Source organism: Suillus discolor (assembly GCF_016758755.1).
Source record: "Suillus discolor strain FC423 chromosome Unknown F5147scaffold_12, whole genome shotgun sequence".
NCBI classification, from domain to species: Eukaryota; Fungi; Basidiomycota; class Agaricomycetes; order Boletales; family Suillaceae; genus Suillus; species Suillus discolor.
The window spans coordinates 1-23,711 of NW_024541259.1; the positions used below are offsets into that span (position 1 = coordinate 1).

The 23,711-nt window shown below is 48.2% G+C and overlaps 6 protein-coding genes across 6 annotated transcripts; 2 read left to right on the top strand and 4 right to left on the bottom strand.

Moving 5' to 3' along the window:
- Positions 1 to 18: 18 nt before the first annotated feature.
- On the top strand, positions 19 to 3,358 carry F5147DRAFT_759146 (Alpha/Beta hydrolase protein; the record flags this gene model as incomplete). Its single annotated transcript, XM_041440432.1, has 10 exons — positions 19 to 30; positions 82 to 268; positions 318 to 395; positions 447 to 583; positions 954 to 1,106; positions 1,160 to 1,174; positions 1,522 to 1,611; positions 1,732 to 2,309; positions 2,414 to 3,168; positions 3,226 to 3,358. The coding sequence occupies 10 exons, from the start codon at positions 19 to 21 to the stop codon at positions 3,330 to 3,332; spliced, it is 2,112 nt and encodes a 703-aa protein (XP_041295779.1). The 3' UTR covers positions 3,333 to 3,358.
- Positions 3,359 to 7,205: 3,847 nt separating this feature from the next.
- F5147DRAFT_45020 (atromentin synthetase) lies at positions 7,206 to 10,951 on the top strand. Its single transcript, XM_041429898.1, has 6 exons — positions 7,206 to 8,131; positions 8,182 to 8,318; positions 8,372 to 8,610; positions 8,665 to 9,498; positions 9,553 to 10,307; positions 10,364 to 10,951. The coding sequence occupies exons 1-6, from the start codon at positions 7,456 to 7,458 to the stop codon at positions 10,567 to 10,569; spliced, it is 2,847 nt and encodes a 948-aa protein (XP_041295780.1). The 5' UTR covers positions 7,206 to 7,455; the 3' UTR covers positions 10,570 to 10,951.
- A 558-nt stretch (positions 10,952 to 11,509) lies between these two features.
- F5147DRAFT_770609 (transmembrane amino acid transporter protein-domain-containing protein) lies at positions 11,510 to 13,512 on the bottom strand (the record flags this gene model as incomplete). Its single annotated transcript, XM_041441166.1, has 8 exons — positions 11,510 to 11,589; positions 11,646 to 11,792; positions 11,848 to 12,133; positions 12,184 to 12,328; positions 12,384 to 12,655; positions 12,708 to 12,802; positions 12,855 to 13,061; positions 13,113 to 13,512. 8 exons carry the CDS (start codon positions 13,510 to 13,512, stop codon positions 11,510 to 11,512), a joined length of 1,632 nt encoding a protein of 543 aa, XP_041295781.1.
- Positions 13,513 to 14,860: 1,348 nt separating this feature from the next.
- On the bottom strand, positions 14,861 to 18,360 carry F5147DRAFT_650340 (uncharacterized protein; the record flags this gene model as incomplete). Its single annotated transcript, XM_041433441.1, has 16 exons — positions 14,861 to 15,030; positions 15,135 to 15,253; positions 15,306 to 15,393; positions 15,454 to 15,639; positions 16,258 to 16,520; positions 16,590 to 16,624; positions 16,679 to 16,795; positions 16,844 to 16,932; positions 17,065 to 17,077; positions 17,133 to 17,161; positions 17,632 to 17,720; positions 17,746 to 17,829; positions 17,880 to 17,919; positions 17,952 to 17,990; positions 18,116 to 18,208; positions 18,264 to 18,360. 16 exons carry the CDS (start codon positions 18,358 to 18,360, stop codon positions 14,861 to 14,863), a joined length of 1,551 nt encoding a protein of 516 aa, XP_041295782.1.
- Positions 18,361 to 18,620: 260 nt separating this feature from the next.
- On the bottom strand, positions 18,621 to 20,911 carry F5147DRAFT_45101 (terpenoid cyclases/protein prenyltransferase alpha-alpha toroid). The gene is made up of 8 exons (XM_041429900.1): positions 20,197 to 20,911; positions 19,983 to 20,138; positions 19,846 to 19,929; positions 19,271 to 19,788; positions 19,123 to 19,210; positions 18,952 to 19,070; positions 18,801 to 18,904; positions 18,621 to 18,745 (listed from the first exon to the last, which is right to left on the bottom strand). Exons 1-8 carry the CDS (start codon positions 20,478 to 20,480, stop codon positions 18,644 to 18,646), a joined length of 1,455 nt encoding a protein of 484 aa, XP_041295783.1. The 5' UTR covers positions 20,481 to 20,911; the 3' UTR covers positions 18,621 to 18,643.
- On the bottom strand, positions 20,574 to 23,390 carry F5147DRAFT_680789 (Saccharopine dehydrogenase-domain-containing protein). The gene is made up of 10 exons (XM_041436328.1): positions 23,302 to 23,390; positions 23,245 to 23,251; positions 23,070 to 23,222; positions 22,871 to 23,018; positions 22,163 to 22,820; positions 21,767 to 22,113; positions 21,507 to 21,715; positions 21,275 to 21,466; positions 20,978 to 21,218; positions 20,574 to 20,922 (listed from the first exon to the last, which is right to left on the bottom strand). Exons 1-10 carry the CDS (start codon positions 23,330 to 23,332, stop codon positions 20,704 to 20,706), a joined length of 2,205 nt encoding a protein of 734 aa, XP_041295784.1. The 5' UTR covers positions 23,333 to 23,390; the 3' UTR covers positions 20,574 to 20,703.
- Between the last annotated feature and the right edge of the window lie 321 nt (positions 23,391 to 23,711).

Consider the following 23,711-nt stretch of genomic DNA (forward strand, 5'->3'; position numbering starts at 1 on the left):
AATGCATCCTTTGCTTCCATGGATTGCAAAGTAAGTTTTCACACTTTGACTATCTACAAAGCTGATTTTGTTACCTTATAGTGGATGGCTCTTTGTGCTCATATGGGCATAGAGGGTTTCTATGTAGCGGTTCGAGGTAGTATTGAAGATCTTTCAGAACCCAAGGTCTTTTTTACTCAGAAGGCTGAAAAGTTTGCGAAGGATATCCTCAATGTGGAGCCACATCATCTAGGCTTGAAACTCGAGTCTTTCATTGTGAGCGGCCTCAGTAAGTCTTAATTTTGTTTTGTCAATCCTCAAGCTAATGTCTCATGCAGATCAACATGCTGCTCCTCGTCAACGTCCTTTGAACAAACTGATCAGTGATTGCCGCACCATGATCCAGGAAGAACTCGGTGCATTTTTTCAGCTCAATTCATTAAACACACTCATCTCCTACTCCTTAGATTCAATTTCCCTGGAAAACAACATCAAGAGTTCTATCAAGATGAATTATACTAACTACGAGCGGAACATAGTCGAACGCCGCAACTTCGTGCTTGTTGGCTGGCCATTAGGTGGGCCAGTTCGAAATCCCTCCAAGGTTGGTGGAAGATCTGGGGTAGAAAGTTTGTTGAGGGTGCTTCATCAGGGAAGCTGTCACTGGGTAAAGTTAACTGACACAGAACTATATGCATGAATGAAGGATAATAGGGCACGTGCGGCCAGAGGAGAACCTGTTTATGTGGCAAGGAAGAGAAGAATACAGCCTCCTTGAAGAATGGTGGCACAGACATGGTTATGTCCTCTGATGGAAGCTCGAGCTCTAGCAAGGGAAGCTCTAGTGATTTGGATTAGTAGTGCACAGTAGTTTTAGATCTTTTGTTTTTGTGAATGGATTGGTACTTAAACATATCATTTTGTATAAGTTTGTGGATTGTATGTAGGTAAAAATATGTCTAATAAGTATGTAGGGATGGTATATACAAGGAAGCAAAAAAGAGCGCTCTAAAATAATGAAATTTGAGGTATATTTTGTGGTCATTGTGTGCAACGACGAGCACAAAGGTTTGGTCGTCGTGGGAAACAAGGAGGAAGCTTGGGAAAGTAGCGCTGTCACGTTACAGGTACCTGACATAAGCTCTTATCATATCTACTGATTATATTGTATGTTATTTAGCAAAACTTCTCCAAAGTCAGTGCTGAGTGTCGGGAGAAGTAAACACGGAGATGTCAGGATGAAAGGTACGAGCGCATCCATCATGCAGCCGCTCGTGACAGTCGGCTGAGTGCCAAAGGTCTTAAACTCATTTACTATTTTCTTTCCTATTTTCCCCGTGTCCCCATAGTTTAAAACAACTGTCCTAGCCATGTGCAGCATCTCAGTCTCTTCCCGATACTGAGATGTAAGCCCTATACATTGTTTCCTTTCCATTTCATACGAGCTAATATACCCTTAGAATATATTTGCTTGTCTAGGTGCCTATCTATGTACATGCAGAGTCTCTTCCCGATACTGAGATAATATATTTGCTTGTCTAGCTCCATTCCTCCCGCGTCCGCGTGCGACTTAGAACGACACTGAGTGCTGCGGAAATCGCTGAAGTACTGCAGCATAGGATTTCCCCCCTAGTTAGTAACAGACATCACATCACATGTTTCTTACTAATAAGGGACGTTTATGGTGACACACAGGTGCGCAGAACTTAAAGCTTAAGCGCGAAAGGAAAATGCGGAGATCGAAATGAACAGGAGCCTCAAGAAGCGTCACTTATTTGCGGCTGGTACCGCACCGGAGACGTCGGCATCATCGAGAATGGGATCATGCGCCTCAGCGGTCGCATCAAGGACACCGTCATCGTCCACGGTGTCTCGTACGGCATCCCTGAGCTCGAGACTCACCTCCAGACCGTAGAAGGAGTGACTCACTCGTTCCTCGGTGCAGCTCTGTACCGTGCTCCTGGTCAGGAGACGGAAGGGTTCATCATTTTCTACTCGCCAACCTTCGACCTCGATGGAGTAGACGCTTCGTCAAAGCTGTTCGCCACTCACCGGGCCCTTCGGGACATCTGCTTGAAAATGATCACGCTGCCGCCTCAGTTCGTCGTTCCCATCCCTGTGAACCAGATGGAGAAGACCACTCTCGGTAAACTGTCTCGTGCACGTTTGATCAGTCTGTTCAAGCAAGGCCAGCTCGCGAAGCACATCGCTCGCTCGGAAGAGCTTCTGAGCGAGGCACGCGGCGCTACGTTCGTCGCGCCGTCAACGGAGACGGAGAAGGCGCTTTCCAAGATATATGCTGGGATCTTCAACCTCGCGGAAAGCGAGATGTAGCGACAACTTCTTCGAACTCGGCGGTACCTCCATTGATGTCATCAGGTCAGTACATACTTCCAGCTCTAAAATGACTCTCACTAATGCATATCATCTTCAGGCTTAAGCGCGAGGGAGAGGCACATTTCGACCTTCCTGAGATCCCCACCATCCAGGTCCTTAAGCACCCCGTCATCTCGAGCCTCGCCAACTATGTCGACTCCCTGCTCTCCAAGGACAGTCAGACTGAAGAGCACGACCCTATCGTTCCCCTTCAGCTGACCGGAAACAAAACTCCGATCTTCTTCGTTCACCCCGGTGTCGGAGAGGTCCTGATTTTCGTCAACCTCGCGAAATACTTCCAGAACGAGCGTCCGTTCTACGCTCTCCGTGCTCGTGGCTTCGAGCCCGGCCACCCCTTCTTCACCTCTATGGACGAGATGGTGTCGTGCTACGCCGCAGCAGTCAAGAGGACCCAGGCGATTGAACCATACGCCATCGCGGGCTACAGTTACGGCGGTGTCGTCGCGTTCGAGGTTGCCAAGCGACTCGAGGCGATGGACGAGGAAGTCAAATTTGTTGGTCTGATCAACATCCCTCCTCATATCGCGGACCGCATGCACGAGATCGACTGGACGGGCGGCATGCTCAACTTGTCGTACTTCCTCGGTCTCGTGTCGAAGCATGATGCTAATGATCTCGCGCCCGCTCTGAGGCCGATGACGAGGAAGGAGCAGCGCGAGGTTGTATGGAAGTTGTCTCCTCCTGACCGTCTCGTCAAGCTCCAGCTGACTCCTGAGAAGCTGGATCCCTGGGTGGCCATCGCCGGATCCCTGATCGAGTGCGGGAAGGACTACAACCCATCAGACTCAGTTTGTATATCATTTCCTTTCTAACTTCATAATCGCTTGCTCATATGCCGTGTCTCTTCAGCTGCTACGGACGTTTTCTACGCCATTCCTCTGCGCGGCAGCAAGTCAGACTGGCTCAACAACCAGCTCAAGCCATGGTCTGGGTTCAGTCGTGGCGAGCCATCATAAGCGGACGTGCCAGGGCAACACTACACGTTGATGGACTTTGACCACGTACCACAGTTCCAGAAGATCTTCCGGGGTCGTCTCGAGGCCCGTGGCCTGTAAAAATTTAGATTGGCGTATCATGTTTATATCTGTCTTTCGCCAGTATCTATTCAACTACTTACACTCGGAGTATATCAGGATGTGTTTCATACCTAGTAATTCACTTGACTAATTACGTCGTCATGCATCTATCGTTGTCTTATAACAAAAATCGATCATAGAAATGATTTTTTGCATTTTCTCATGATATCTGGTGCTCTGAGCCCACCGTTTTTAGAGCAACACATGAAAACACGATTAACATTCTACGACAATTGCGGTTAATGTGCCTTGGTCACGCCATCAAGTGTTTGCTTGAATTCTTCTCACTACTTTGCCAGACCGTTTGCGATCGTGTCCTATATCACTTGATTTGTGTTTTTTGTTGCACTTTGGCCATCGAGGTACTTGATTTATTTCAGGAGGCGTTGCCAAATACGATACACCGTGACCATCTACCACCAACACGGTGACTTATTGTGAATTTTGGTTGTTCAGGCTTACTGTGCACTTCTATGATAAACCTGGACGTTCCCCGGCTCCTACGGAGTACATGCGATCAACAGGCTGGCGATGATATGACTGACTGGTAAGACATTTGTTTCAGGGCCGCTGGTAGTTAGATTTTATTTTGCGCTGAGCGGTAATCATTTTTACCGCGAAAAATACCTCTGGTGCGTCTCCAGTGCACGGTGACGTGCTTGCTCACGTTAATGCTGATAACAAAAGTGCTTTGCGAGTGCATAAAAAACCCAGTCCCTTTTGAATGGAAAATATTGTAACTCGCGAGAGTCCAGATGGTTTAGCAGCTCTGACGACAAATTTTTCTGCAGGACAGTGCCCGTAAACAACGTCCAAGTTATGGGGTACCGGGTAACACAAACAAATGGGGCAGGGCTGTGCCATGAACAGAATAATTGTGGATAGTCATATTTAGCAATGTTAGAGCAATAGCTCTTCATATGCAGGACGTACTCGCCAGGTGTAGCCGACGAATCATGGACTCTGCGCACTAGCACGCGGGTGGACAAAAGCTTCAACTCGACCTCAAGACAGGTATTATGATGAGTTGAATCCAACTCATGAATGCGCTCGCATGATGCTCATGTTTGCGAGTCGGAGGATGGGGAAAGAGAAGGCTGTATACTGCTTCGCAGGCCCTTAGGGTCGTCGCCTGCCAGGAGAACATTTGGCTGGCTGGATCTAGTTCCGAGAACGAGTTGTGTAGGTAAGTGGCTCAGGCACAAGAACGGCCTTCTTGTTCATGGACTGAGGACCTGTGTGCTTGCGCCACATCATGGAATGTCAGTAAGTCAAACATCAGATAGTCAGTCATATTAAGACGTTACGGATATGTGAACAACTTGGTGAAAAAGTTTCAAAAAAGTTGAACAAGTCACGTTTGAATTCCGGAATACTATCGTGAAGTTAACGCTAGCATCACAGATTGATGACAGATGGGCTTCCGTCACGGTCTTGGCCTATTTGGTAGAGTGATGAATTTCCCAAAGATGAAAGAAGCACATTGTTGGCTTACAGGAGAACAAGTCTTAACTCCCTATGGTCGCGATACCGAAGAAATTCGGACGGATTCATCTCACATCCTTCCTCAAACGCAGAAGTAGTGCTATCTTCTAGCATAGATATAACCTTGTTTGCACTTTCAGACTTCCGTTGTCGGGATAGTAGTGCTGGCTGGTGGCAGAATTTTTTATGAGGAATCGTGCTGGCACAACCGGCAGAATTGTGTCCGTCGTGTGAGGTGTTATCAACTACCATTATCTCGCCAACAGACTTTGGTGGAAGACGTGCATGTGCACATTCGGGTGTCGACGAATTGGCTTGGAATCCCTTGGCAACGACCTACTATTGGCAACGAAGATTTGCTCGAATTTTTGCCAGTGATTGGTTCAAGCGTGTCCGATGCCAAGAGGTTGCAGACTGAGTGTTGCCCACATCCAAAAAAAGGCATTCAACGTCAGCGGCGTAAGCAATAGTTCATAAGAGGGTGGTTGCAGTGAAAAGGGCATCTTTCGCTGTCACGGTGAACCCCTGGAGTAGTTTGATAATGATTCTGCCGGATTCTGCCTACAAAATTCTGCCATGCTGCGGGCAGAACTAGTTCTGCCAAACCAGCTGACATAATTTCTGCCCACAACACTGATAGGAATAAGGCTGCATGGTTTACGGTGGCCAGGTACCAGTGCCCGCTCTCAGAGAGTTAGTACCACGGCCTACACCACCAGCTGCCGCTTTAGGCCGTAGCGATATACTGAGAAAACTATTCACAACACCCGGCAACCAAGGTTGAAGATAGATATGGTACATAAATAAATAAATAATGCTGTGGAGCTAATAGCAACGTCATATATATAAGGACTGATAGCTTAATGGTATATCTTTGTTGTGAACTTACAACGCTCCAAGCGGAATGCGTGGGTTCAAACCTGCCGTATTTCATTTTGAATTTTTGTTTACTTTTTTCAGAACGCTGCTAATAGTGGTATATATCTTGTATAGGCTGCTTCCCAGCTCTCGAATAGCTCGAAACCAAATCTCACACAGATGGTGAAAAAATTATATTATAAATATATCTCAGGGCTAGTGTGGGGGGCAAAACTACTTGGGGTCAGTTTTGCCGGTTGCAACCGGCAAAACTGGTTGTTTTGCCAAGTGGCGAAACTCTAGGCTATATATGTGTATGACATTCCTAATGAAGACATCAATCATGGAAATCAAAAGCATTTTCCTCCAGCACTTCAACTTCGTTAATGTTCCGAACTTCTTCAGTCTGTGGCAGGATGTCATCTGCGTCACAAGGTTTGGTCAAGAGCGGAGCCCACGCAAAAGTACTTCAAGATCCTGTGCACTCTCGACAGCAATGCCAACCTCTTGAGTGTGTACTAGGCTATATGATCAGAGAATGTGCGCTCTGCTTTGCCTGCATGACTCTGGAATCGAGAGAATCATCACAGTAAAGGCCTTGAGTATGTGAATTTCATGTAGGGCTGCAGGTTATCAGAAAGTGTTTTCGCTATCATTATATCCCAATCATTTCAGCACTTTGCAACTTGAATGCCAAGTGTAACCTTTGAGTTCTAGGCGCTTGAAATTGTCCATATTCATCAATGATGTAAGTGGGTGTCCTCCACCATGGAACATCTTGCTTTAAAGCTTTAGGGACAATGTTCTATTGAATTTTAAGGTATATTTTATCAGATTTAAGTTACATCTCTGCGAGTTTTGCCAAGTTGTGCCACCCCCGTTTTGCATGAGTTTTGCCGATCACCGGGCACAACCGGTCTGGCACAACCAGTTGGCAAACTCAGCTGTTTTGCCAACAACACTACTCAAGTACTCAGGCCCAGTGAAAATCGACAAGAAGGGGAGGGATATGTACCGATAGACATCGAAAACATAGACCACTTTGTGGATACCTGCTTTGAGGTTGCTGATGTCCATGATAGTAGGAGCAAGGGACTTTGTGCAAACATTGTGATCGAGTGTGAGTGTATATCTGTGTATGTGTAATGTTGTGCAATGAGTTGGAAAATGCAAGTTTGTCGCAAACAATCCTTGCGTTTACTTGCATTTTCGAACTTTGCACAATTCGTTGCATTTTGTATTTTTGACATCTCCAATTTCTTAGATTTCTATCTATTTGCTTCTGTCCTTCGACGTCTATTGCCACGTATCCCTCCCCTTCTTGTCGATTTTCACTGGGACTCAGGGCTCATTGACACCTTGACCATTTTTGGGCTCTCCAATAGGTTTTTGGCAGTCGACGGTGTAATCGGGGATACTTGATTCAGATGATTAACAATTCGAAAACGATCAATGATTACATAACTTGAGGATCGTCTTTACACCCGACACTGTACTATGCATGTGGGCTTTCCTGAGTATCGCGCGAATTCCAGACCCTTCCGATACACAATTGAGCATTTGCGTACAAGCAAGGCATATGTTAGCACCTGTGCATATATAAGAAAGCTAGTGAGTGCTCAACGTCCTAGAGTATCACTGCTTTAGAATTTACCTTGCAATGGCACCCGTCGCAGCCTCTTCCACCACCTTCAAGTCCTTTGTTACCTCTCCACAACCTAATACTCTCCACGACGTCATCACTCAAGCTGTTGACCGTTATCCGTCCCACGAGCTTGATTTCATAACTTCCTCAGCACATGACTCCTCCATTCAGACGAAGACCTTCAGAGTGTTCAACCATTATGTTCGCAATCTTGCACGTGCCATGCTAGAGTGGGGCAAACCCACACGTTCAGTCGTCGTCGTGTACCTGACGGAGCACGAAGACAATATGGCAGTTGTATGGGCGTGTTTGTTGGCCGGCTATGTGCCCTTCTTCCAGCCTGCACTTAGCGCGCACCAGGCCCACAAAGAGGGCCATGTCGCCCACATCAAGAATTTGTTTGGGTCTGCTATTTGGTTGACCGACGAACTTGGGGCCGAGCATATCAGCACGATTTCCAGTTTGGAGGTCCACCTACTCTCCGAATTAAAGGCGTCGGCGGAGACATTCAACGTCTCAGCTGACTGGGTTGCATATGACGCTAAGGCAGACGACGAGGCGATCCTGTTCTTGACCTCAGGGTCGACTGGATTCTCGAAGGCGGTCGTGCACACGCACCGCACAATTATTGCTGCATGCCGTGCGAAGGGCCAAAGCCTCGGCTTGACATCCAAATCTCGATATTTGAACTGTAAGACACACGTTGCTTAACTTTATTCTTAAATTGATCATGACTTTCAGGGGTCGGATTTGATCACGTCGGAGGATCATTGGAAATGCACATCACGCCTCTACTATGTGGCGCCTCGCAACTCCATGTGCACGTATCTGTTATCCTTGCTGACCCCCTTCGGCTGCTCCGTCTGATCGACGAAAAGGCATGCCAAAATTCGACCATAGCTTGATGTGTCTCTTATCATTCTATTTATAGTCAATCGAAATCACTTTTGCCCCGAATTTCCTGCTCTCCAAGCTCACTCGTGATCTGGAAAAGCGCACCGAGCTCTTCGGATGCTTCGACTTATCCTCCATCAAGCGGATCATCAGTGGAGGTGAAGCTGTTGTTCTCAAGACCGCCCAAGCGTTTGTTGCTACCATGAAGCAGCTTAGCAAGAACCCCTCCACTGTATCGTTCATTCTCTCTCCTGGGTTTGGAATGACAGAAACATGGTAAGACTAATTAAACCATACGGGTATCTAGACAAATTGATGAGGATGCTGCAGTGCCGGATGCATTTACCATCTCACGGATGTGCTCGCAACCGAGACTGCTCGTGAGTTCCTTGATCTCGGGAGACCCATCGATGGTTGCGAGATGCGCATCGTTGACCCCGCAGACGGCTCGACCCTGCGCCCTGACGGAAAGAGCGGCGAGCTCCAGGTTCGCGGACCGATGGTATTTGTACGCTACTACAACAACGCAGAGGCTACGTCCTCCAGCTTCGTCGATGGGGGCTGGTACCGCACCGGCGACGTCGGCATCATCGAGAATGGGATCATGCGCCTCAGCGGTCGTATCAAGGACACCGTCATCGTCCATGGTATCTCGCACGGCATCCCTGAGCTCGAGGCCCACCTCCAGACCGTAGAAGGAGTGACTCACTCGTTCCTAGGTGTAGCTCCGTACCGTGCTCCTGGTCAGGAGACTGAAGGGTTCATCATTTTCTACTCGCCAACCTTTGATCTCGATGGAGCAGACGCTTCCGCAAAGCTTTGTGCTACTCACCGGGCCCTTCGGGATATCTGCGTGAAAATGATTGGGCTGCCGCCTCAGTTCGTCGTTCCCATCCCTGTGAACCAAATGGAGAAGACCACTCTCGGTAAACTGTCTCGTGCGTACTTGATCAGTCTGTTCAAGCAAGGCCAGCTCGCGAAGCACATAGCTCGCTCGGAGGAGCTTCTGAGCGAGGCACGTGGCGCTACGTTCGTCGCGCCGTCCACGGAGACGGAGAAGGCGCTTGCCAAGATATACGCTGGCATATTTAACCTGGCAGTTGACGAAGTGTCAGCGAGCGACAACTTCTTCGAGATCGGTGGTACTTCCATTGATACTATCCGGTGAATATACCTGTTTCCGCCTTCAAACGACCGTTACTGACACATAATCACCAGGCTCAAGCGCGAAGGAGAGGAATATTTCAACCTGCCTGAGATCTCTGCCATCAAAATCCTCAAGCACCCTGTTCTCTCGAGCCTGGCGAACTACATCAACTCCTTACTTTCCAAGGGCACCCAGACTGAGGAGTACGATCCCATCGTTCCACTCCAACTCAGTGGAAGCAAGATGCCCATTTTCTTCGTTCACCCCGGTATCGGCGAGGTGCTTATTTACGTCAATCTCGCCAAATACTTCCTTAATGAGCGTCCCTTCTATGCTTTCCGTGCTCGTGGCTTCGATGCCGGCCACCCTTACTTCACCTCCATGGACGAGATGGTTTCCTGTTATGCCGCAGCAGTTAAGAAGACTCAGGCGACGGGACCATATGCCATCGCAGGTTACAGTTACGGCGGTGTTGTCGCATTTGAAGTCGCAAAGCGGCTCGAGGCGATGGGCGACGAAGTTAAGTTCGTCGGTCTCGTCAACATCCCCCCTGATATTGCCCCTCGCATGAACGAGATTGATTGGACGACCGGCATGCTTCACTTGTCGTCCTTCCTTGGTCTCATGTCGAAACATGATGCTAATAATTTGGCTTCTCCACTGAAACCGCTCACGAGGCAGGAGCAGCTCCAGTTTGTGTGGAATATGTCACCTCCTGAACGAATTGTCGAGCTCCAGCTGACGCTCGAGAAGCTCAATAAATGGGCGGACCTCTCCGCGTCTATCATTGATTGCGGATTAGATTACAGCCCATCAGGCTCAGTCTGTATGTCTGTTCACTTTGTCACTTTAGAAGCGCTTGCTCATATGCCAACCCCTCAGCTGCACTCGAAGTTTTCTATGCCATTCCCTTTTCCGGAACCAAGATTGACTGGCTTAACAACCAGCTCAAGCCATGGTCCGCCTTTAGCCGTGGCGAGGCATCATATACTGATGTGCCTGGGGAACATCACACGCTGATGGACTTGGAGCATGTCCCGCAGTTCCAGAAGATTTTCCGGAGTCGTCTCGAGGCTCGTGGGATGTAGATGTTGGGTTGCGTATTCCGATCATATCTTGTTTTGCGTCGATGTCCGATCAAACTATATAGTGGGAATCCATTTGTTCTGTACTGAATTTGTTACAAGCGGTCCGTTCACCTTCGGACGTTTGCTACCGTCACTGAATTACAATAAGAGATGGGCCCGTACACTACGTACTCCGTTGTCTTTTCCTCTTCGTTCGAGTGTCTCAGCGACATCACGCTCTCGAAAGTCCGGTCTGCATCAGCACTCTAGATTCGTCGAAGTTCAGATTCCAAGTGACATTGCCTGCCTCGCATCACATTCTCTTTCAATTCAGCACGCTCAAGCTGGACCGTAAATCTTCTGAACTGCTTACGCGACCACGTTTAACGGATGAGTCAAAGACTCATGCTCGCACATTTCGCACTAAGCCGTTTGAAGCAGCGTCGTTGATGCCGGAGACATGACGGATGTCTATGGGCGTACACTGGAGCACTCGAATGATGGTCACAGTGGAGCCTCAAAGGGGCTCAAGTGGAGCGCGCACATGGCGTCGACATCATATTGGAAATCGCTCCGTCTTACAATATGTAGATACATCTTGAGTCTTGACGTGCCGTAGACCAGACGCGTACGTTTGGCGAATCCTGAACGTTAACGTCGAGCACCCACTAAGGTGGATACGGAACCTTGTGCACCTGTTGCGCGCTGCGAGATAACAGGTGTTGTATTCTTCCCAGTGGTACATTAGGTAACATAAGGTTAAGCGTAAGAGAGTCGAAGTACTATATCATACCAAAGTTCATTACATCCCACGGCGTTCAATTAAACAAGAACGCACGTTCAAAGATGTATTACCATTTGGTGCCTCAACTGCTGACGTCCAATGGTGAGTGGCAGCTAAACGCCGCAGAACTCGAGCTTTGAAACGCGGTCACGATCGTGTTGACGGCCGAGTACGCGCTCAGATAGCACAAGCCAAGCATGCGAGTGTGAGAAGGAAGTTCCACGCGGCGAAGAGGAAGTGCCAAGTGTTATAGAAGACTGGCGCAAGGGTTAGATTTGGCGCAAGGGAACTCTGTGCAGAAGATAGTACGTACCTGCACGTTTCCAACGCGAGATATCTGTCCATGAGTCAATACGGTGGGCGTAGGGGTTGTTGATGTCAAATTCCCCGTCGTCTTTTGCGGCATCTACTTGCAAGAAGTAACCCATGATCATAAATGGCGGGAAGGTGTATGTAAACTCTAAAGGGTGATTTAAGTCGTTGTGAGAGCAACCAGAAAAAAAATGAATACTCACGGAAGATGCAAACGGCAGCAATCAGCGACGAGAGGGCACTGAATTGCGGGATGGCGGATGCAATAACGAAGGCAATGGCCCAATACACTATGACAAAGATGGCAAAGTAGTATTTACCCCGAGTCGCAGTCAACACTGGGAAATCAAAGATCGCCACGAAGATGTTGTTGTAGATGATTTTGACACCAATATTGCCATATAATGCGGCGGCAATGATACCAGCGGTCAAAGAAATGGCGTTCCCCGCAGTCTGTAGGCCATAAGTCGAAATTCCCTGATTAGCCGGCTGCAAGAGCATCGTCATTAGGATTTCAAGTTAAGAGAGAAAGGACGGACGTTAACAACATATTGGCCTTGGTATGAATAAACGAAGAGACCGAAGAACATGTATACGATGAAGATAAAGATCTGGGAATACGCCATAGCCTTCCAGAAATCCATTGGGCGCCGCATTTCAGCCATAAACTCCACAAAAATCATGCTAAAAGAATTTGTTCATTTGCACATGAATGTTTTTATGAATCATGATGACTTACGCTCCACCGTATGAGAACACAATCTGCATGATACCATTGAGCTGGTTCTCGAAAGCCTGTACGTTGATAGCCTGAGTGATCACAGGGCCAGAGTAGGCGACTGCAGTATAGTTAGGTGGTGAGTTAGCCGCAAAGGCCATCGTCATAATCAAGACAGTGATATTCAGCCAGATAGCGATATTGGCGATCGAGCCAAACTTCTGAAGAGTCCGAATTTGACCAAGAAACATTCCAGCTAGGGTCCAGACGACGTTGCAGACGCTGAAGCATAGCTATAGAAGGGCAAGTGAGATGACAATATGCGCCAAAACATGACAAGGTCACCCTAAACTTTGCCATCTGCGAAAGACCTTGGCCATTTTGAAGAATAATGATCCCAACATTGAACACGAGCTGCAAACTTTGCAAAATGTTACAGACTGTAGATGCACGTGATCAATCGATTTTCTACATTGATGGGTGTTTACGTACGATTCCCGAACCAACGGCCATAGATGCGTTGCCCTAGTTCTCCGAAAGACTTGACGGGATATCTTTCCGAGTCCAGTTTCAAGAAGAGCCTCCATAGGATGAAGCCACCGTATGCAGCCAAAATGCCGAAGACGAAGAAACAAGCTACACCAGGACCATATCCAACTTGTTGGAATGCCCACGGGGTAGAGTAAGGACCCAAAATATCTTGCGAAGGATGTCATAGATAGAACCCATGAAAATTGACAATTCGCTTACCAGTTGTAATAAGATAGAACACGCTTCCCCATGTGGCCGTTCTAAGAGCCCCCGAAGCAGCACGGTACTCGTCTGCGGTGACTAGAGCGGCGCCCCCCTCGTCTGAGGGAGGAGTTACGTTCTTCCCATCATAGTTGGCTGATGCAACCGAACGCTTGTCAGATTCCTGAGAACGTTGGGATTTTCTTGAGAACAGGCCACCCCAAAGGCCACCTTCAGTATCATTCTTTGCAGATAGGGCCTCCTTATCACGTTGAATCTTGGCATAGTACATATATGTCTCGAGATTGGGGGTAGTGCCATCAGGGATATGGTAGTTCTCGGGAACATACGCATTCTGCTCTTCCTTCTCTGAGACATAAACTTGAGGGTCCACGCTGGCTTCGATAGTAAATGCCATTGTGGTGGGAGCGAGGAATGGAGATTCAGAGTTCGCGGTTTGATGCGGTAGGCTTTATTTACCTATGCTGTGGGTACCACTACATGTGCTCGATGTCAGTATGCGGTGTCATTACTTACTGTTACACACGCTTCATCTCCCGAGAAATGGAAGAATGGAAATTCCGGGAGATGAGCCGGTACTTGAATCACGGAGTTGCATGGCTGGTTCCTGGGACACAACGGAAGCCTGCATAGCCTGGGGGTGGATCAACGTTAACTGCCAGCGGGATGACCTAAGTAGGGATAGCACCAGAAATTCTCATCTGTTCTCGTACTGTGCGAATCGCTAAGAATGGATAACACGTGCGCTCAATCTCCCAAGTGGACAATTTGTGCGCCCGTTGAGGGAGATAACATCCATATTTGAAGCTTTGAAGGTGATCAAGGTCCGAGACCAAGATGATAATACAGTTGTTATGTGAACATTGATGCATTGATGATGAAGAGGCTGTTTGCTGTCGTCGTTTATAATTATCGGGGTGGTGCCTATCCGTAGCTATAGGCAGATTCGTGAGGTTTGCAGTTGACATGTACAGTACTTGCGGGAGTGGACGTTACTGATCATCAACACGGCACAATTGCGGCCCTTATGAAATTTATTACGGACTTTGAAAAATATTTGCAAAAGATAAGGGAGTGGCGACTGTCTTCCGTCTGAATAGGAGAGATAATTGAAAGAGACAACGAGCCACCAGCGACCATCACCTGAGTCTTTGTATATTAGTCAGCGGATAACTCTGGCGTTAGTAGCCCAAATCTGGAAGTGGCATTTAGAGTTTATACAAATGTTTTGCAAATTCAACTCATGGCTTATTATATTCCGCACTATTTGAGCCTTACATGACGCGTTATCGGGGTCAAATTCCACCTTATCCACTCCACCTGATACAATCCCACCACTCGTTACACAGTCCGATCGAACTTCAAGGAATGACTCGTTGATGACTGGGTCGCTATCCATGTTCCTTATTTATATGCCACAACCTATCACCTCACGCCTTGTGGTCCCAATGTGAATGTGCTGCGGGAATGTGCCCTGGCATGGACGGAAAAACATCAGTAATGATGTATGGAATGATCCGTGGCGCGTGTCCTCCTAGTTCCAAGTATGTTGTTGGCGGAACATCGGCAGAGCTTTGCATTTTTGTCATTCGTTGTTTTGACTTATAAAGTTTCAGATACAAATCGTATATGACACATTCCTTGATGATATCTTACACCACATGATACCCGGCGCCACACAATCCTGTGTTAACCTGTCCTCAATCGCCTTTCAAGTTTTCTTGGGCCGTGAAGGAATCGTTTGTTTATAGAAATGCGCCATCATACCCTCCGTGTGTGTCATCGTTAGATTGAATACCGGATGTGTCGCATTCTGCATAAAACCTCGATAAGTCACTCGGCGCGTCGAAATTGGCACAGAAAATCACCATCCGGTTATTTTGCGCTCCAAGCACACGAGATGTGCCCTCCTCCTCTGTCCATGAAAGAGAGTGCGAGAAGCACGCTTGACGAAGTTGCTCGTGCTTGGACTCTGATTCGGATGAGCCATTAGCTTTTCGATCAAAACTTGCGACCTACCAACCGGGGTCCTCCAACCGTGAACAATGGCATCTTGCCGAGTAGATGACAGGAAAACATTATGCTGAGCCGCGGATAGTCCTGCTAGACAATATAGCGTATGGTACGAATCCGCAGCCCTGTAAATATCATCAACGAAATATCATATAGATAATTCCATAACCCAGTTACTTTGGAGGTTTATCGCGCAGGCCTCCTGCTGGGTGTTGGCCGGCGCATAGGATGTAGCGCTGTAGGGCAGCACGATCCCATAAAGAATCTGCGTATGAGCTCATTCATCAGCCTATCTCGTCATGCAACGACAGCAGATGCGACAAACCATCAATATCATCCCAAGATTCGTCCTCTTCATGGGCAGTAGAAGACTGATGGTTATCATCACGGCCATGCGCACCAACGATGCCCAGCGAAGACAACAATGCAAAGCAGCCCCCAACCCACCAGGAATAACACCCATCCACGAGCTTATTAGTACGGCCCCTGAAACCACCAAGCTCGATCTCCACTGCAGTTCCCGTTGTTGAGTAGCTGTTGCACCTGGTTCGCTTGTCGTCCTGCTTCCTTGCGCAGAGCTGCTCTCTGGCGTGAGTATTTCGGGCATTCTAGGAGGAAGTGTTTGACTGATTCTTCGTGTGCGTTACATTGCAGGCAACGGGGCGTCTGCGACTTCGATATGCGGAACAGGTGCTTGTTTAGTAGTATATGTCCTGTTCGGATTTGGAACAAGAGAGAGCTATGGCGGCGCGGGCACCGGTTCACTGATGAGTGGATAATGGATATCTGGCTAATTATTCAATAGTATCAAAATTTATGGGTAACTAACCTCTTAAGATGTATTACATAATACAATAGCATAGGCTGCTCTAGTCACTTTCATAACGGCTTGAAGAGCTGGCGAGGCACTTCTATATGTAGTACCTGAGTTACATCAGTAACGTAGTCAGCCAATAAAGATCGTTTATCGTTTATCTTCGGGCAACTCGTACACGAGATTTCCTCGTTGGTGGTGACGAGTGTGGTGGGGGAAAATAATGTTTTTGCATATTCACGATTGCTCTACATGTACTATACAGGAGAAATGGAAATGGTGGGCTCGTACGGCTTCTGATGACAGTAGTCATACCTAAGTATACGTCCAATCGTGGATCCAGGATCCTAACCAAGGATTCATGCTCCCCGTCTGACAAATCTTCGTCTTCAATCGCTGACATGGTGACCTCCAGGTGTGCAATTTCATTGCCCAGGCGGCAGATGCTATCCTCTGATGTATCTAGAATGATCTTTGGGATGTCGAGCGACAGTTGTGCCTGGTCTGCGGGCGGGAGGCGACTCCAGACATAATTGGCGGCGGTATCCAACTGATCTTGTGCATCCCCTCGGTAGGTGCTTGGTAAGAGTTGACGTGAAGTAAGCGAGCAGCAGCGGATTAATTTTCTTCGGGCCTCGTTAACTAACGTCCTTCTTTTTAACTTGAGAATGCTGCTATAATTCTCCAGCAAAGTTGTCAATATTTGAACCGAGATCCTATAGTAATATGCGCTCACCTCCTTGGCATTCGCCCAGATCTCCTGGATCTCCTGTTGAAGCTCGCCAATCCTCTTTTCATTTTCACTTTGGGACCTGTCGAAATCACGCTGAACGCTTATCTGTTGTGTTTTCTCCTGAAACACTGATAAGCCAGACATATTGGCATAAAACTCAGAACTCACCCGCTCAATCGTGTCCGCCTGAGCTGCAAGTTGCTGGGCAATATCGTGGAACTGGTTGATTATTGGATCCATAAGTTGTGCGACCGTGTCTGCAAGGTCGCAATAAAGATGGCAGGAGAGGTTGACAGTGGGAGAACGTCCAGGAAATGGCCGACTCTAGTATTCAAAGCTATATGAGCGAGCTCAGCATTAGGAATGAACAACTAGTGCATTAGAAGTACCTATACAAGTGAGCTAAAGAGATATCATAGTGAGACAAGACCAGCGGGATGAGCGAGACGGTACATACCTCGGCGTGAGGAACAAACAGCTGAGGTACTATGATGTTGGAACGGAACGTGATATAAGTAGTACAACCGAAAGAGGAAATATAACTATGTTCGAGTGACGTCGTTAACATCCAACTTCATCTAGGTCTAGTGTTACTACACTATGATCAAGTTTATAATTTCCAACTAACGGTCGGCGTTGCCAACACCATTGGACCTTGCTTAGCAGTTTACGGTTTTTCATTGTTTGTTACAACCAAATTCACATTTTCTGTCTCTATTAATATTCATGGCGACGAGTGGGCAGGAAGGTGCACCGCAAATGGACAATGAAACTGGGGAGTCGGGACTGGCAGGGACTGGTCCGTTCCACACATTTCCAATTTCCAATACAATGTTTGAAAATCACGTGCAACTACATTTCAACCCCAGGTGACAAGTATTTCCATTTCCCTCTGATCTGCGACCTGCCAGTGAAAACACTTAGAAGGCATGATGGAAAATAAAGAATGAACGTACCTTCCAACCATGGATAGCTGCCGTTCTCGTATACACTGACAACGCCTCCTGTGGATGATACGGTCTTCACAAGAATCAGAGCCCGGTTTCTATCTAACGGGCGATGAGACGTACTGTTCCCAATCTTGGGCTAGCCGCGCGGGTTTGGGGCTAGTGCTCGAGATGGCTAGCTTGATCTGTAAGAGTACGGATGCGATACTATGAGGGGGTGTCAGATCAACGTGAATGATACCTCACGAGATACGCACTTGTAGCCTGGAAGCCATCCGGGATACATGTCAATACATGCTATCAAGATCAAATTGACAGTCGCGACTCACCAGCTGAAGTTAGTAAAAGATCCATGCAAATAGAGCCCCCTACATAAATACAGGTAAGTCAGTGTGTAACAATGACTAACTCTTCAGTGATACTGACCAACAGTAATATGTCCAATGGATAACAATCAGCACCGATGACACTTCCCCTCTTGATAATGACTGACCAGAATACAGGAGATGCATCACTATCCTTGTCCGATCTCTAGATTCTATCAGGTCGAACTCTACTGAACCATCGTCATCCCCTGCTCTGAAACCTAAGAAGATCGATGTTGGTGGGGCTGGGTATCGGAGATGCTAAACCACGCTTACTTTGCGCAGACCACGTTCCCTTATCAAGGTCAGATGGGCAGGTCGTGTGCAGATCGTGAAGGTCAGCACTGAGTCTCTTACGACCTTTCAAAGGCATTGGTGCAGGTGCCACAGAAGGAGATGAAGATGTCAAAGGAGTCAAAGGAAGCGCCTGCGAAGTCGATATATGTATTTCGAGAATGATCCGTGGCGCGTGTCCTCCTAGTTCCAAGTATATTGTTGGCGGAAGCATCGGCAGAGCTTTGCAGTTTTGTCATTTATTGTTTTGAACTTTAGAAGTTTCAGATACAGATCGTATATGACTCATTCCTTGATGATATCTTACACCACATGATACCCTGCGCCACACGATCCTGTGTTGACATGTCCTCAATCGCCTTTCAAGTTTTCTTGGGCCGTGAAGGAATCGTTTGTTTATAGAAATGCGCCATCATACCCTCCGTGTGTGTCATCGTTAGATTGAATACCGGATGTGTCGCATTCTGCATAAAACCTCGATAAGTCACTCGGCGCGTCGAAATTGGCACAGAAAATCACCATCCGGTTATTTTGCGCTCCAAGCACACGAGATGTGCCCTCCTCCTCTGTCCATGAAAGAGAGTGCGAGAAGCACGCTTGACGAAGTTGCTCGTGCTTGGACTCTGATTCGGATGAGCCATTAGCTTTTCGATCAAAACTTGCGACCTACCAACCGGGGTCCTCCAACCGTGAACAATGGCATCTTGCCGAGTAGATGACAGGAAAACATTATGCTGAGCCGCGGATAGTCCTGCTAGACAATATAGCGTATGGTACGAATCCGCAGCCCTGTAAATATCATCAACGAAATATCATATAGATAATTCCATAACCCAGTTACTTTGGAGGTTTATCGCGCAGGCCTCCTGCTGGGTGTTGGCCGGCGCATAGGATGTAGCGCTGTAGGGCAGCACGATCCCATAAAGAATCTGCGTATGAGCTCATTCATCAGCCTATCTCGTCATGCAACGACAGCAGATGCGACAAACCATCAATATCATCCCAAGATTCGTCCTCTTCATGGGCAGTAGAAGACTGATGGTTATCATCACGGCCATGCGCACCAACGATGCCCAGCGAAGACAACAATGCAAAGCAGCCCCCAACCCACCAGGAATAACACCCATCCACGAGCTTATTAGTACGGCCCCTGAAACCACCAAGCTCGATCTCCGAGCCTTGCATCTGCACCAGCCATCGCAGCAGCGTCTTGAAATTTAGAGATGGCCGCTGGAGCGAAGGCTTTTGCAGAGCAAGGTACGGTTGAAGCATGACCCATGACGCTAGAGAGCAGAAAGTGTACCCGCCGTGAGCCTCGCCGAGAGGCGGACGCGGAGAATCAAGTAGGATCGGGCCTTCTGGCTCAGCAGAGAAATATGGCTGCGACGCGGATGAGAAGCCTCCTTCGTAGGTCTGACATGACATAATGAAGCCAGGGATGCCCTCCAAAAGCTCCGGCGTCAGCATGTTCAGCAAATGTACCGTCACGAGGAGGCAATATGTACCACTGTACGATATCCGCATCAGCATACATCGATAGAAACCCGATCAGAGCTTCACAGACCGAACATCCACTTCTGCATGGTGTGCTACGAGGAACGCCCCATCTGATTGCTTGATGGACATGAAAAACTTATACATCTTCTCCCTGGTTCGGAGGCGTCAACAACATCTCCATATGGGTAATAATTTAGGACTCACCGGTCGATCTGATCCCATCCTCCTCCCGGGCCAGGCCTTCCAACGATCGCCAGCGCGCAAACCGCTGCATACGTCGGCAGCAAATGCGCAGCCTGCCCCGGCCCACCTCCAAAACCGCCATCTGGATGCTGCCATGCCATAATAGTGTCGATGGCCCTACAAAAGAAGCACATCTTGAGCCATCCCATCGGATAGCACCACCTGCACCACGCACTTTTGTTTATTGTTCGGATCTAGCGCTACACCCATGACGCTGAAGCTTTGGAGCGTCCAGTAGAGTAACCATGGTTGGCTTGCGTCTTGACTGATGTAGCGGGATGGAAACCCTTGTATTAGATTTCGAATCAAGAACTGTAAATGCGAATCTCTCTGCAACGGGGAAGGCGAGTCTGGACTAAGTGGGAGGTGCTTGAGCAGTATGGTTTCTGTTTCTGTTTGGTGATCTGTCGTCTCAGTTTCGTACGAATCATGGGGTGACCTTCGTGGTTGCCGCATCATTGCAATAGATGATGGTGAGATGCAACAGCGATTACAGTGGCGCGCAGCATTGGGAAAAGTCAATAACAAAAGTCAAACCCAACTCAAACTCAACTTGAACTCAAAACATAGAGTGATCGTGATCATGAAACGCGGTGAGGAAACATGTACTACGTGCGTCTATCTCTAGTACATCCTTTTTATTTATACATCATGCAGGATATTTGTGTTATGCGTAGTAACCTTACAGTGCCCTCTCTATCAGACCCAACCCTTCGCTCTCCAAGAGTTCGCGGATGGGGTCACAGATCTCCTTTGTGTATGGAACGTGAACTCCGGGAGTTTTAAAAACGCCATCCAAAACTAGTTGCGTTGCAATACCGCAAGGAACACCGACAGTGAGTGCCATTGCGGAATGCCCAGATGGACTTCCGTATTGCTCGAGCGTCGAGGTAAGCGTTTGCTAGAAGGTGATCAGCAAATTTGTTTGATATAAGTGACCTGTAGCGAATACGTACCTCGCTGCCGTCAGCCCACTCGACCACGAACTTGTGCTGAAGCATGACGAGATCCCGTTCGCCCTGCTCGTACTTCATCAGCGTCTCGAGTTGCGCGCAGAGGGTATCGAGGAGGTTTCCTGCACGGGGCTTCACAGTCTCCGATGAGAAAAGTCCAATCCAGCGGAGCCCGGAAATGATGCGGGTAGCTTCGGCATCATTAGGGAACTTGCAGACCGACTTCACGTGTGTGACGAGGGTGCTAGATTTTGAAGTCAATTGTGTATTCTCCACAGATTAAAACAACCAGCTGCTTACCTTTCTGCAGCATCATTGGCACCGATCGCTTGTTGCATGACCTGGGCCCAGGTCAAGCCCTCCTTCAACCAGTCCTTTTCGGATGCATCCAGCCAGCCCAACTCGACGAGCGCCTTGATGAACTCGGGGAATCCTTGGTATCGGAGTGTGCCGCGGACCACAGTCTCTGCTTCTGGGATGTTATACCACTCCCTGAAGGGCACAGGAGTTACGGTTCGGATAAGCCACGAACGCAAATGCAGGCGAGATAAAGTAGGGTTTGGCATATCCCATCAATTCGGTGCCGGAGATGTCGAGTTGTTTACCATTGGAAAGGTAGGCTGCTGAATTGAGCAGGGCGAGAAGCACTCCGCGGGATGACCATGAGAACTTGTAACCAAGTGGGTTACCCGAGCACTCTGGTGCTGGGAGACCACCACAGTATGATAGGAACTGCTTGATCTATGGAGATATATGAGGCGTGTGTACAGATAAAAAATGACAATAGCTCACCTTGCCACCCTTAGCATGCACCTCATCGATTGTTTTGATCGCGTACAAATGGTCGATGCCAGGATCAAGACCAATCTCGTTCATTACAATGATGCCCACTCTCTTGGCTTCCTCATCAAGTTCACGCATTGCAGGGGATACATAACTGGTTGTGACGACGTGAACTTTAGCCTTTATCGCAGCCTTTATGACAGCCGCGTGGTACGTGTAGGGGATCAGAGAGATGACGAGATCATGTGCAGCAACCTGAGCCTCGAGAGCATTGGTATTATTGACGTCCAGAGAAATGCCCTGTGCATTTGGAAGACCCTCTGCAAGTGCTTGTGCACTCTGGAGCGTGCGGCATGCTGTAAAAGGAATGAAGATCGGCAAAAGGTATGAATTTTTTTGGCCTACCGATTGTCAGCTCATTCGACGGGTCACGTACAACGTACTCGGCACACGGGCGTGCAACAAAACCAGAGCCAAGGAGAAGTACTTTGCGGATTTTCTTGCCTTCTGCCGCGACTTTAGCAGCAGCAGCAGCACGTCCGAATACAGGTAGGATGTCCTTTCCCTCCTCCAAGAACGATTTGACAAATTGTGGAAGTACGAATGCCGCTCGGTGCACGTCCTCATTATAGTAACGAGTGTTGGTAACTTTGCGGGTGGGTACACTGAGGACCCGACCTTGTTCCTTCGAGCACACCAAGAATCCGATCTGGCCAGATGGGTATGTCGGGATCGTAGTGAAGGCATATTGCGAAACTGCGAATATCTCGCGTGTCGACTTAAGGAGGTTATCGATCAAGGGAATGTGGAGCCACTGAGATTCTGCCTGTGTCGATATATGCCCCCCAGGAGTCAGTGCATCATGAAGAAGCTTGAAGTAGGGCTTTTGGAAAAGAGCCTCTGCTGGACCAACCGGATCAGAGGAATCGGTGATGATAACGTCGTAGGTTGCCTCGTTCTCGGCAAGGAACTTGAAGCCGTCGCCAACGAAGACCTTGACGCGAGGAGAGTCGAGCAGCGCAGACATGTGCGGGAGGTACTTCTTTGAGACCCTAATCACGGCCTGTAGTTTGGTCAAATAAGCACTAATATGTTACCTATGCATGTACATACCTCATCGATGTCGCAGAGAACCACCTCCTCAACTGTATCGTGTTTGAGAACCTCTCGAACGACGCCCCCATCTCCACCCCCAATAACAAGGACCTTTTTCGGGTTTGGATGGCTGGCGAGAGGTAGATGGGCTATCATCTCCTGATACCTACGAAAAGGTCAAGTGATTCGAGCAAGGGCTGGCGTATGAGTGACATACGAGAACTCGTCTCGTTCGGTGCATTGGATGACACCATCGAGGACCAGTACATTGCCGTAGGTCTCGGATTCAAAGACAAGAACGTCCTGATAAAGAGATTTTTCGATGTGCAAGATCTTATTGACCTTGAGGGTCATGGCCTGACCAGGGCCACTGAGAGGAGATTTCGCGGAACCAACCATCTAGCAAGTTCAATCAGTCGATGATCAATTCATTGTTATATGGCATCTACCTTGGATCGAAGGGTGTGCGAGGGGTGACATTTCTAACAAATGAGTTCAAGTTCCTGGACCCGTCTTATAGGGTACAAGTACTTGTGACTCATGAGGATTTTTTTGTCTGTCTCATGATCGTTATCGTACCGCCACTGACGCGCCAGTTCCCGACTCCGCCGGCTCTTTCCACAGACTCAGACAAGTTGAGCGCTAGCTTTGAGTCCACGCTCCAATGCCAACGATATAGATCTATTCCAAGGTGTTTCTACTCTCGTCCCAGTCTCTCAGAGCCGCCATGTCGCCACCATCATCCTGGACATGTCGGTGATCTCTGATCTCGATGCAATCGGTTGCACTTGTCACGCTCTCAGAGATTTGGCTTGTGAAGTTGTCCGCCTTCGCCCGAACATTCACCCTTAAACTTGTA